This window comes from Hibiscus syriacus, unplaced genomic scaffold (assembly GCF_006381635.1).
Source record: "Hibiscus syriacus cultivar Baekdansim isolate YM2019G1 unplaced genomic scaffold, ASM638163v2 tig00116996_pilon, whole genome shotgun sequence".
NCBI classification, from domain to species: Eukaryota; Viridiplantae; Streptophyta; class Magnoliopsida; order Malvales; family Malvaceae; genus Hibiscus; species Hibiscus syriacus.
In genome coordinates, this window is record NW_024063512.1 from 1,117,417 (window position 1) to 1,131,054 (window position 13,638).

Consider the following 13,638-nt stretch of genomic DNA (forward strand, 5'->3'; position numbering starts at 1 on the left):
ACAAATTTATCTTTAAACTATTTTAGATTTACAAAAAAGTTTATAATTAAAATTTTATATGAAGTTCAAGGGTTAAAATAAAATTTTACCCTTTCATTAAACCTTTTTATATTTTTCAATTTAAAAAATATATATATATATATAAATTTTATGAATTTAATTTTTTTTTGAAGAAAATATATAAATATTTTTTAACTTGTTAAAAAAATATATATAATAAGGATAATTTGGTCAAATATACATTCCAATAATCTTTTATTTCTTTAACCAAACACGATAATCTTACATTCCTGCTAAATCAACCAAACACAAAATATAATATTCCCAGTAAACATATTATCTGGTAATCTTACATTCTCATTAACCCTATTCTCTGATAATCTTACATTCTCATTAACTCTATTCTCTGATAATCTTATATTCCCACTAATAATCTTACATTCCGTAAACCAAACGCACCTTTAACGTTCAGGAAAAGCGGATAGAAAAAATAGTTTCAGAAATTTTAAAGGGACTAACCCAAAATGTTCCATTTTTTATGGTGCCGCCCCAGCAGGTAAGTTAGTAAATGACGTATTGACGAGTAATGCGAGAGGTCACCTAGAATACTTAGTTGGACATGTGGCTTTAATTTATGAGATTTATTAATGGATAGAGCCATTAAAAATATTTATATTATTTTAACTTTTTAATAAATTTGAAATAAATATAAAATAATATTTGTTTAAAACTCCCTACCCTTTAATAATGTTTACTTATATTTTTTTCATGCACGATACTTAAACCCAAGACTTTAAAATATAATAATAAATCTCTTGATCAGCGAGACCACTTGATTCATGTATATATTATCTAATCTTATATAAAATTGAATCTCAGTTGGTAAGAGCGCAAGGCTCTTAACCTTGTGGTCGTGGGATCGTGTCCCACGGTGGGTAATTCATAATTATGACTGCCGGAGGTCTCCCACGAAAGCTGCTATCAACTTGACGTTGGGGTAGCCTACTATCCTACCTCTCACTTACTCCATTACATATGAGAATAGGGTCAGCTAATTTTAGAATTGCTCGTCCAGCTCAGTTGGTACAACGCAAGGCTCTTAACATTGTGGTCGTGGGATCGAGTCCCATGGGGGGTAATTCATAATTTCTGACTGTCGGAGGTCTCCCACGGAAGCTGCTCTCAACCTGGCGTTGGGGGCAGCCTACTATCCTACCTCTCCCTTACCCCATTATATATGGGAATAGGGTTAGCAAATTTTGAATTGCCCGTCCAGCTCAGTTGGTAGAGCGCAAGACTCTTAACCTTGTGGTATTGGGATCGAGTCCCATGGTGGGCAATTCATAATTCTGATTGTCAGAGGTCTCTCACGGAAGCTGCTCTCAACCTGGCGTTGGGGCAACCTACTATCCTACCTCCCCTTACACCATCACATATGGGAATAGACCCTATCTTTTATAGTACTCCAAAATTTTCGATCAAATAAATTTATTTTTATAATTGAAGTATTTGATTTTTTTTTAATTTTTTTCTCTTTATAATTGAAGTTCATGATTGTTGTAATCTCATATTTTACTTTTATAATTAAGGGTTTAGGGTTTCTAATTTTTAAATCTCACCTTTTATATTTATAATCGATATTAAAGGGCCTTAATTTTTAAATCTCATATTTTACATTTATAATTGATGCCCTAATTTTTAAATATCATATTTTACATTTATAATCGATATTTGAGGCTCATAATTTTTTCAATCATACTTTTTACCTTTATAATTGAGGTCACTAATTTTTTTAATCTTACTTTCTACCTTTATAGTTGAAATTCCTAATTTTTTAAGCTAACTTTTTACTATTATAATCGAGGCCCCAAATTTTTTCAATCTCACTTTTTACTTTTATAATTTATGACCCTAATCTAATCATCCTTCTAAGATTTATTAATGTAATATTAAATTAATTATTCAAAGTAATAAAAGATACTTTCGGTCTATGAGGACTTCTTTTTTTACTTTCATTAAGGGTCTTAAAAATGTTCAAGATGACTCGGTACTTAATAAGAAAATAATTGAAAAATAAATAAAAAATGAAAATATTATGATAAATATAGTTTTTAGTTACGTTTGTTTTGATGGAATATTTAATGGTTTTTTTCAAATAGAATTTGATTCAAAATTTAGAGATGGTTTTCTTTTTGAAATAAAAATATTTATTTTTATTAAAAATCAAAGATAAGTAAAAATGATATAATATTTATTTCTAAATTTATCAATTTTATTTAAATATAAGAAATTAATTAAAAATATAAAAAATAGAGAATGATTAAACAAGATCTTATTTAACAATAAATTTGATTCCGACTGACCTAAAAATAGAATCGAATCAGAATTACGCCTTTTCTTGGTTCACACACAATGTGAACTGCCGCCTCAACCAATAACAGTATATAAAGCAAAGGCCATACCGTGTTTCGCATTATAATTCCAAACGCACACAAAATTCTACTTTTGCTAGAGAGAAATAGCGACGCTCTGGATTCAACCTCCTCCCGTCCTTGGCGACGGTGTTTATACCGCTTCATCTTCAGGTTTCTCTTTTTACCTAGATCTGATACGATTTCATCTTTTCCTTCTTTTTTCTTTCGTGTTCAGGGCAGATTAGGGTTCTTCTCAATTGGATATATTCTTCGATTTTTGCGTATCTATATTCTATACTTTGTTTTTCCGCATGTTATAATTACGGATTCCCATTGCTTAAGGTGATTTTACCGGTAAGGGTTTGCGTGTTTGATTTTGTTAGAAAATATATTAGGATTTGTTGCTCTCTTCCTAAATTAATCCGTTGATATTGCTGTTTCATGATGATTGTTCCACGGGGTTTCCAGCATGTTTGATTTTTTTCATAAATCATCATCAACATCATCACCACCAACAAACCTTGAGCCATCGTTGGTATCTAGAATTGAGCATTGATTTATTGTGATCTTTTGAGGTCGCAGCTAAGTGAGAATGTTGATTGAATGTTGCTCTAGACACTCTAGTCTCGGACCTTTTTTAAAAAAATCGCTTCATAAAATGAAAATTATTCCACTTTTTTTGCACATAGTTGCAATATGCATATTATATTCTTGAATTAGCATGTACCCTTTTCTGAGCGATACTATTTTTTCATCCCTTTATTTACTAGCAGCGATAAGTTTAGTTTAAGTATTGTTCATCAGTTATGGTACTATATCCTCATTTTGTAGTAGAAATAGTGTATCATATTGGTTTATGCGCCCTGGTCAGATATATCTAAACTGCAAGTTTCAATTGATGTTGTTTTAAGGTTAGATTGCACCTGACTTGGATTTAAAGAGATTCACTTTCCTTTTCAAGACATGGAAAAAGTGTGCTTCTGGTCAAATTGTTACCTTCTCCGAGTGTTTTCATTCCAAGAAGTACTAGATCGGCGGTTTCTTTTTCATGGAGATTTCCTTTTGGTTTCCTTTGTCAACTGCACTTAGTCCCCAGTCTCGTTTCATCACTCAACACAGGAGTCATGCTAGTTTCTTCTGAGATAGGTGTTGGATCTTTCGCAAACTTCTTCAAGTAAGCAGTTCTATCTTCTCTGTTTGATTAAAAATCATATAGGTAGGATCTGAATATTTTATTTGTAGTGAATTGATGACACAACATCCAGTTGAAGACTTTTGGAAAATGCCTATGCCTTTCAAGTGCCTTTATCTTTGCATAATTGTGTTTTGTTATACTTGTCAACTATTTGTGCCTTTTCTATCCTCTAATGTATTTTCCTTGCCATTATTCTATTTTCACAGGTCTGAACACTCTTGTTAGACAGTTGAAAGTTGCAGGCTAAGCATTAGCAGCTCTAGTTTTCAATTATTTTTCTGTTGTTGCTCTTGATGGGAACTTATAAGTGATGAGATATTGGTGTATCGAGCACTCTGCACCAGTTTCTATTTAGCCGATATGAGTTGACTTCAATTAAAGTTTTTAAACCAAGTGAGAGGATTTAATCTTGGGATCTTTCCTGTTTGATAGATCAAATCATTCATTCTGGTTGCTTCCTGTCAGTATGTTTTGTGGAGCTCATCTGTTCCTTATGACGATGCCTTGTTCTCTGCTTGAAGCTGTGGGTATAGTAATGAATAAAGCTCTGAAGCCCATCAACCATATTGTTTCTGATTTTATGCTTTTGCATGTTGCCTGAGGAAATTAATGGTGAACTGAGGTGACCAGCAACGCAGTTTGTTTATGTTTTATTGTTTCTAATACAATCAATCTTCTACTGAAGATATATGTCATAGGACTACCGTTGTTTCTTACACAACTGTTGAATAAAGAAAGGGCTACTTTTTCTTCTGCAAGAAAATGGAGAGGTATGTTGTTTTATCTGGGGGATGTCTAGAGGGTAATCATTTCTGCTAGTTTTTCTTATCAATTTTCGCATGTATTAGGTACAAGATAATTAAGGAAGTTGGTGACGGGACGTTTGGCAGTGTATGGCGAGCTATTAATAAACTGTCTGGTGAAGTTGTGAGTATGCCCACAATTTTATTTATTTGAAATTGTAAAAGCATGTCTTTTAATGTGCCGGTTCTGCTTCAATATTTTTGAATATATATTATCTGTTTTGAAGGTTGCAATTAAGAAAATGAAGAAGAAATATCCGACAATTTTATTTATTTGAAATTGTGAAAGCATGTCTTTTAATGTGTTAATTCTGATACAATATTTTTGAATATATATTATCTGTTTTGAAGGTTGCAATTAAGAAAATGAAGAAGAAATATTACACATGGAATGAGTGTGTGAATCTGAGAGAAGTTAAGGTAGTACGAGGCACTTTCTTCTGATTTTGCTTTTTTTTTCATATGCATGATAGTCTGTCTCATTTGAACAGTCACTGAGGAGGATGAATCATCCCAATATTGTGAAGCTTAAGGAAGTTATCAGGGAAAATAACATTCTGTACTTTGTGTTTGAATATATGGTAAGTTACAGCATGTATTTGTGTTGTACTTATAATTAGCTCTATGATATTTGGGGCTTTGATTACCTTTCTCATAACATGCTAATATTCCAGGAATTCAGTCTTTACCAACTCATGAAAGACAGAGAAAAGCTTTTTTCAGAAGTTGAAATCAGAAATTGGTGTTTCCAAGTCTTTCAAGGTCTTGCATACATGCACCAGTGTGGATATTTTCATCGTGACCTAAAGCCAGGTACCGAATGAATTTTTTGCCTACAAATTCATGTTTATTTATATGATATTTTCCCAAAGAAATATTTTGTAACTAACCTCCCTTCTCTTTGCAGAGAATCTGTTGGTTACTAGAGATACAATAAAAATTGCTGATTTTGGTCTTGCGCGGGAAATCAGTTCACAACCTCCATACACAGAATATGTGTCAACACGCTGGTAATTTGATACTTTGAGGATTTAGTTGGCCTTCCACCTTTTCTGTTCCTTTTTATATTTATTATGACTGTCTAAGCCTCGACTTGTTTAGGTATCGTGCCCCTGAAATACTTCTTCAGTCATACCTATATTCTTCAAAAGTTGGTAAGTTTTCATTGTAGTCGGTACTGATTCCCTTAAGAATTGAAATGCTGGCAGTCCTGATTATGTTTTTTTCCCCTCTTTGCTTACAGATATGTGGGCAATGGGTGCAATAATGGCTGAATTGTTCACCTTACGCCCCCTTTTTCCTGGTGCTAGGTATGTTCTTTTAATTTATTATTTTGTGCTGTGAACCTCCTTGAGATTATGCATAGCTTAGATATAGACAATAGGTTATATCTATTTATCTTTCTTATTTGTTTGACAGCTACAGGTATTCACCTTGTTGTTCACTGGCTGATGCTAACCTTTCATTATTCATGCAGTGAAGCAGATGAAATCTACAAAATTTGTAGTGTAATAGGTACTCCAACTAGGGTTTCGTGGCCTGACGGGCTTAACCTTGCAAGAGCCATAAACTACCAGTTCCCACAGGTCTTACTCTCCGAGTCATGTCATAGCATAATTCAAAGTTTTCTCTACCAATGCACAGTTAGTGTGGATTATCATATGAGTGACTGGAATCTAATATAATTTTTTTAAAATCTGTCATTGAACATTAAAGTTCCCTGGTGCACATCTGTCCATGTTGATACCATCAGCTAGTGATGATGCTATTAACCTTATTACAGTTAAGTGCATATCTGCTCTCTGTTGCCTTTTTTTAGTCCTCGTGATGGGATTGTTTCAAGAGAAATTGACATTTGCTTTGCTCGTTTTTAGTCTCTCTGTTCATGGGATCCTTCCAAAAGGCCAATGGCTGCCGAGGCCCTTCAACATCCATTCTTTCAGGTTGTCTTTTATAGTTTATTTTAGTGTTCTTAAATATTGTTCTGGGATGTTCTTTTAGGGAGTCAGAATGACAATCATGTTGTAGGTAGGGCTTTCCTAACATAATTTCCCTTTGATTTGCAGAGTTGTTATTATGTTCCGCCCTCTCTCCGTACCAGGGCAGCTGTGTCTAGAACTCCTCCAACAGGTTTGTTTGAAACTTTTACCAATTTTCCCCTTTTTTTTCTTTTTGGGAGAGCCTTTTACCGGGCTTTAATTTATTTGTTATTTTTAATTTGCATGCTTAGTTGGGGGGAAAGGAACATTGGAACAGCAATCAGGTAGGAGATTCTCTGGGACTCTACCTAATGCAAAACTGAGTGGCAACTATTCAACTGTGAAGACAAATGTATCTTTGGGCACAGGTAATGGAATTTAGAGAGTGTAACAATGCTTAAATGTTTCATTAATGATGTTGGATAGAATGAATATGCATTTGATGAATATATCATGTTTTCTTTTTTAGTTTGTAGTATAACTATAAGCATACTGCTCTTTTGCATTAAGTTTGAGTCTTCTCCTCGGTGATGGTATTAGCAATTAAATCATCAGTATTGTGAGCTATAGTTTAACCCTTAACTTGTGCTCCTGTTACTTTGTACAAAATGTAACTCATCAAGGTTTTATACAGTTGGATTCTTTAGTAATGGTTGATTCTTGCAGGTGTGCAAAGCAAGCTGAATATGGATAATCAGGTAATTGTAATCTGATATGCCCCGGTTTTTCTGCTTTTCTAGTAGTGTTTTTGTGTGCATTGCTTCTAAATATGGTCTTTCTTTTCCCACCTTAAAGGATCTTAGTTGGAATGACAAGTCCTCGAAGATCTCTGCCAAACAACCAAGGTGTTGGCCACCCGGAAGAAAGAGTCCATGTAAGTATATATATAATTGATTGGTCGTGTGTTTTTTTATCATGACTACTTGTTGAGTATTTCTCTCCGAGTATTAACCGCCCTTAGTAAATAAGGAAAATGAACCCTATATATAAGGTTAAATTTGATTCATAGTTGTGCTTTTGGATGGCAATAAAATAGTTCACTTTCTCGAATGATACACATTTTGGTTGTTGAATATGATTGTAATTGAACTTAAAGAATTTTCAAAAGCATGTTTTAGTGTCAGTCTGCTTTTGTATTTTGGCATTGGCATGAATATAAGTTCTGGTCCAGTTGCTGCTGCTGCTGCTGCTGCTGCATCCATCAACAAGGATCGGAGTGCCATTGGAGCTGCTGATGTAGCGGATAAGTTGTCAAACGTGACAATTGGGAAAGGGCGGCCCTATGTTCCACAGTTAAGGCACTCTACTTGTAAAGGCTGGGATTCAGTGGACAGCGGAGTCTAATGACATGTTTCTTATACCGACCCATTTGATAATTGAATCAGCAGGGAAAGTAGTAGCATGTAATGTTGAGAATTGAGATTGGCCTAGCGTCATGATTTCTAAATATTAATTATGCTTTTATGTCATCTGTTTGAGTGTTTTCCTAGTACTTGAGTTTATGTGTTGAGAATAGTTTTGTGTCTCTTTGACCTTTGGTTTGATAAATAAAGTGCAGCTTGCCAAATGTTGTTTTGTGTTTGGACTTAATATCAAGTGATTAAAAGAATTTTTCATTAAAAAAAGTTATATTTTTAGGTGTTATAGTACGTTTGTTAAACCATAAGTAATATGTGTTGATCTCCTATTTCTTTGAAATTTTTTATTCTATAAAAAGTTTTAATAGTATTATTAATCTTGAAAAAATCAAAATATTTTAAAATTATAAAATAAACATCAAAATCTTAAAAGTTTTCTTTCTAACTACTATGTCTTTGTCTTCGTTTTTTTTTTTGAATGGTCATTCACTCGTCGTCGAATTTTCACTACCGGTCATCCTTATTGTTGTCTCAATTTTTTTAAATCTATAAATCCTTAAAACTTAAATTTCAAATTCCTAATTTTAAGCCCAAAATTATTAGATTATTTTCCTGTTTTTGGGAGAGGGAAATGATGCAGCAACGGAGAGGGGAAGTGGCGAAGGATAGGTGGGTTATTCGACGGCGATGGCAGCAATGTTAGTGGCAGGTAGAGGCCGGTAATAGGTTGGAATGAGGGATTTTGGGATGGGTTTTTTTTTTATAATTTTAAAAACATATAAGTTTTTCTAGAATGAAGTTTTTTTTTATAAGAGTACTTTTTTACAAAGATAAAAAAGAATTTAAAAGATATGACTGAGACGTGTTATTTAATAATTTTTTAACAGTTCTAATAAGTATGATTTGAATATTTATTTTTATATTAAGATTTCATTAATTATCAAATTTTGTATAAAAACAACAGTTGAAATCAAATATTTTAATCTCTAAAGGAGGTAAAAAAAGCCTCCTGAAAATGGGCAGACAAACAAAAATAAAGAGAAGTGGGTAGTCCCGGCACAGCAGTCAAACAGAACCCGAACGAGTTGTCACCATGAATTGGAAATGACGAATGATATTTTATCAGTTGAATGTGTTTGTGAAAAGCCTAAGTGACAAAAGCCCACTTGCCTCGAAAGATTGTTCCCGTCTTTACTTCTACACACACTACTTACGTATGGAACGTATTTTGTTGCCAAAATTGAGAGGGAACATCCAAATACAAAACAAATTTACTTCCACTGCTTCTATCCCATCCCTTTAATTCTTTGCAGCAATGTGCTTGTATCCTAAATCTGTTCTCCTCCCACCACTGCTTCGCATTTACTTCTCCAAATCTTTCTCCTCCCATCCTCGAATAAGACGAATCCCTTTGCGTCTGCATTGTGTAGTTTCTTTCTGTAACTGCAACTTGGCATATTGTGTAGTTTCTTTCTGTAACTGCAACTTGGCATATTGTGTAGTTTCTTTCTGTAACTGCAACTTGGCATACTTGTATCATCCTCTGCATCTACCAATGTCCATGTACTTAGATATTTCGACGATTCACATAAGGCAAAACGGAATGAGTTGGTTTACCTCATCTTCAGATCTCGTGGGAGTATGTAATGCCTGACGGTTAAATCTCTGAACATTATAAAGCTCCATGATTCTATCATAATTCTCACCCCACCACTGTTGCGCTTGCCACTTGTTGAACATCTCCCGACTTCAATATTCAAAGCCCGAGTAACGTCAGTTTCCGTATAATTTCACTAACAGAAACTCAAAAGTACAATGTGATTGGAAACTGAAATCGTTGCCGGCATGAATGATCGATGGCATACCTGAACCGAATCCGTATTAGATCATTTCCTCCATTAGGAAGGGATACAAAAGTTATATGAACCCCGGGTTCCACTTGTGCCATCCATTCCTTAGGCTCATCCTCATCTTCCAACACCATATCCTTGGCCGAGAAAGATTCCCTATAGCCAGGAGTTCTATCACCACTGAATACCCCGGTGAATCTAGAGTCTGATCTTCCTGGATGATGATTGGCACTGGTGAAGTCCCACGCAGGTGTAGAACTAGTGCTGCCACCCATGTAGGGGTATGGAACCCCTTCAGAAGCAGCATCAAAATCCGGATACGGTCGACTCCCTTTCTTGAAGCTGCTGGAGCCTGTGCAGGGCTTGCATTGCTTGTAAGCTCCTGAAAATTTCAAAGCCATATCCTTCATCTGCATATTATCAGAATTCAAGTTAATGAGAAGCACAAAATAGAAAAGGTACGGCTCTGTATTCATCTCGGCTTCCACCAGATCATGTCAATGACATGGATTTAATATTCGGAAATACAATGAACAATAAATTTAATATAAAGTCAATGACATGGTGTATGTTAAGAAAAGACAGCCCATATGCCCACCTTTCAATCACAGTGACCGACCCAGGGCACCTGGGGGTGTTTTCTTAATATACACCAATTGTCTTTTCTAAAGATATCCCACTAATTGTTTCCTATTTGCTGATAATAAAAAGCAATTTTTGTTTTTTTGATAAGTAAATTCTTTCTTATTATCCAAGAAGCAGCAGAGAAAACGCTGCTACAACAAATACAAAGCCAAAACTCCTCCTAAGAGGATGGATGTACTCCCCAAGCTATACAAAGGTTTTGATTAACCTCATCACCTCTAACAGCTTTCCTATGTACCTTCACCCTAACAATCCCTTCAATTGTTTCCACAATAAAAAGAATTTTGTTCCCTCTCTTTATTAAGGTATCCATGCTGGACATAGAATTTTAAAAAGGTTGGAATTATCTATATTTTGAGACCTGTAAAGAAGCTACTAAGTGGAAGTAGGGAGGAAATTATTGGGCAGGAATCATGGAAGTGATTTTGTCCATTAAACCCCAAACTAAAACCAAGAGAATATGTAAACCCATATGAAGGGGAAGTTTGTCTGCATCTGCCTATTACCGAGGCTCCTAGAGACCTAGCCCTAAAAGAAAGTTCTTTAAAAAGGTGGGATCTTTGTACGAGGCCGAGCGGCTGATGAGGATATCAGCTAATTGCGCTTATACAGCTTTCGCACTATTCTATTAATTATTGGCTGATAGAGATAATTTGTAAAATAATGTCTTTAATTTTGACTAAATAATAATTTTAGTTTATATTATTTTATTAGAGTATTTCAGGATATGAATATGTCTAATATTTAATCAAATAATTAATTTAATTAATATTTTTAAGATTATTTTGACTTCAACGTTTTATTTTAAGATAAAAATATTCATATTTTAGAGCGTTGATCATTTGTTGATTAACAATTTTCATTCACAATAATCTTTTATTCTAAGATGAAACGTATAAAAATCAAAATATTTTTTAAAATAATACCAAAATAATTATTTAATTAGATATTGAATATATTTTTTATCATTATACTTAGCTGATACCACGTTAAATTAAAACAGTGGGTGTACACATGCATGAATAAACGTGAAAGGAAAGATGACAAAGAAGGTGGTGGTCCCGAGGCTAAGGATATCGGCTACTTGGGATTATGATTTTGTTTGTTTTTCCCAAACGAACCCTAAAGTAGAAAAAGACAACAGAAAAAACAGAAGCAAAGCCTGAGTGAGCTTTACAAGAATGAAAGGAAGTGAAACCTGTGTGGTGACTGGTGAGGCTTTTGATGGCTTCTTTACTGCTTCCACTCCCTCCTTCTACTTCTTCCCCTCCATCCCCCATCTGCTTTGTGCACGTAAACATTGTCTTCTTTCTTTAATTCCTGCAAAAGAAAACTAACATGTGGAAACACATGGGGTTCATTCTTTTATGAGGATGATGATGGGTCTGCTTGAACCAAATAGAACATTCTTCATGCAGGGGTTGGTTCAAAGATGGGGAAACATCATGTTACAATAGAATAATAGGCTGTCCAAATGAGAGAAAAAAATAATTTATCTAATCCAGCCATGTTTGGCAGCAAAGAAAAACAAAAAAATAGAAAACAATACAAAATTCAGACAAAAAATACTAGTAGACACGAGGAGACGAAGATAAAATGAGGGCGTGGCATTTATATAGACGGAGAACTACACTTGACGCAGAGGCTGAGACTGAGAGTCAGGGTTAGTGAGTTGATGGCAACTGGGGCTTCTGCCGTTAAATAACGGGGAAATGTGGTCTGGTTTGTTTGTTATTAGAGGTTAGAGTCGGAGGGCAATCTTATGTAAAATACCCTCAATAATTAATTATTTAGAAAAATAACTCCTAAATATTATTTATAATCATAAAACCATCCACGTCTAATTACCTCGTGTTTTACAAAACACGTTTTAAAGATTTTGTGTTTTGCAAAATGTGAGATTCATTCAATTTTCAAATAACTTTAATTAATTTATAGATTAAGAGAAATATAAATGTATAAAACTCTAGTTTTGTAAAACGCAGGGTCGTAATTATTTTTTTGTGAAGAGTGAGATTTGTGGTTCATTTTCTAAAAAACTGATTGGGATAATTTTCTAAAAAAATATTGTTTGAGAATTATTTTTCAAATAATTAATTATTTTGGGTTTTTAACGTAATAACGCCGAGTCGTAGAGGGGAGAACACATAGGACCACGTGTTTTGCTGATGTAATAAAGATTTGGGATCTCTTACGTGTACTAGAAGTAGGGTACGTGGCTGAGTTTGATTGGTTTAAATTCCAACGTCTGCAGTAATGGCTGGGATTTTATATCATACAGTGATTAGAATTCAAGTGTTATATAGTTATGATCAACCGTCCAATCACCATTTTATATTATATTAATAATCATTTATATAACTTTAGTAGTAAGAAATAAGTAATCTCGGTGTAAAAGAATTGATGTTTTTTATTTAAAGTATCGAGTTTAAACACTAATAATGTTAGTGGTGTAAGAGTTCAATATCAATTACTGAAAATTATATAATTGAATAAATATTACCTTATAGTTATCTCGTATTAATAAAAAAATTAATAGATTTTTACTCACCCTAGAAAATTGATTTCTTTTTTTTTAAATATTTTTTTATTAATTTTTGAATTGATACTTTTTCTTACTTCTATTTTTCATTAACTTTTTAAAAGCTAAAACTTTTAAATTTTGAACCTGGATTATTTTAAATAATTAAAATATTTTAAATTTTGGTCATGATTGTTCGGTCAGCATTTAAAGTGAAAGACGTTTCTTAGGAAAAGCACATCTCCGGTCGTCTGCCCCCTTCTATACCTATAAAAACACCCTCCCTTGTCACCTATGAGACAAACAAGTAAAAGAAAACCTCTTGTCATTATTGTATATAAAGAGGATTGAGGTATAATTCGAGTTTTGGTATGTTTTGATAACTTTTTATTTAATATCATTCATTTGATTATTTTAACTCAACATAAAATGAGCTACTTGTAGATATTTACAAAGATATGCTAGGGTTACAAGTTGTTTGAAAGTCATGGCTGAAACCTAGTGCAAAAGAAGTAAATCCCTTGTAAAATAATACATCATCAAGGCAAGTCATGGTTTGTGTGGCGCATTGCTTTCTTCGGTTGGGCTTTATGTCCTTAATTCACTTGGGAATGTTCCAAATCTGCACAATTTGAATATATTAAAGGTTGGATTCCAATTTTCAAATATAATAGTGTGAATTTAGATGATATTTATTTTACTGTGATTATCTAAATATATTCAAATTCTAATCCCTAAAGATTTATATATATATATATATATATATACAACTAAAGCCTAATAAAGTAGGCTAAAACTAGCACATTCCAGGTAAACTAATGTGAAGGCAACCCAGAATCCAGATTCTTTGATTTCTTTCTTGAAGGTTAATGT

General features: G+C 33.6%; 2 protein-coding genes across 3 annotated transcripts; one reads left to right on the forward strand and one right to left on the reverse strand.

The window, feature by feature from the left end:
* Positions 1 to 2,404: 2,404 nt before the first annotated feature.
* LOC120193738 (cyclin-dependent kinase F-4-like) lies at positions 2,405 to 7,804 on the forward strand. 2 transcript variants are annotated; one of them, XM_039196177.1, is made up of 19 exons: positions 2,405 to 2,585; positions 3,331 to 3,588; positions 3,816 to 4,231; positions 4,344 to 4,379; positions 4,458 to 4,536; positions 4,764 to 4,832; positions 4,904 to 4,993; positions 5,087 to 5,225; positions 5,320 to 5,422; positions 5,514 to 5,566; positions 5,656 to 5,722; positions 5,890 to 5,998; positions 6,129 to 6,194; positions 6,287 to 6,355; positions 6,479 to 6,542; positions 6,643 to 6,759; positions 7,058 to 7,089; positions 7,187 to 7,265; positions 7,563 to 7,804. In XM_039196177.1, exons 3-19 carry the CDS (start codon positions 4,200 to 4,202, stop codon positions 7,733 to 7,735), a joined length of 1,377 nt encoding a protein of 458 aa, XP_039052108.1. In that variant the 5' UTR covers positions 2,405 to 2,585; positions 3,331 to 3,588; positions 3,816 to 4,199; the 3' UTR covers positions 7,736 to 7,804. The 2 variants fall into 2 exon arrangements, with proteins under 2 accessions (XP_039052108.1, XP_039052109.1); XM_039196178.1 differs by having other exon boundaries at positions 2,406 to 2,585; positions 7,581 to 7,801.
* Positions 7,805 to 8,959: 1,155 nt separating this feature from the next.
* On the reverse strand, positions 8,960 to 10,051 carry LOC120193584 (protein BREVIS RADIX-like). Its single transcript, XM_039196055.1, has 3 exons — positions 9,615 to 10,051; positions 9,367 to 9,496; positions 8,960 to 9,166 (listed from the first exon to the last, which is right to left on the reverse strand). The coding sequence occupies exons 1-3, from the start codon at positions 10,013 to 10,015 to the stop codon at positions 8,960 to 8,962; spliced, it is 738 nt and encodes a 245-aa protein (XP_039051986.1). The 5' UTR covers positions 10,016 to 10,051.
* Between the last annotated feature and the right edge of the window lie 3,587 nt (positions 10,052 to 13,638).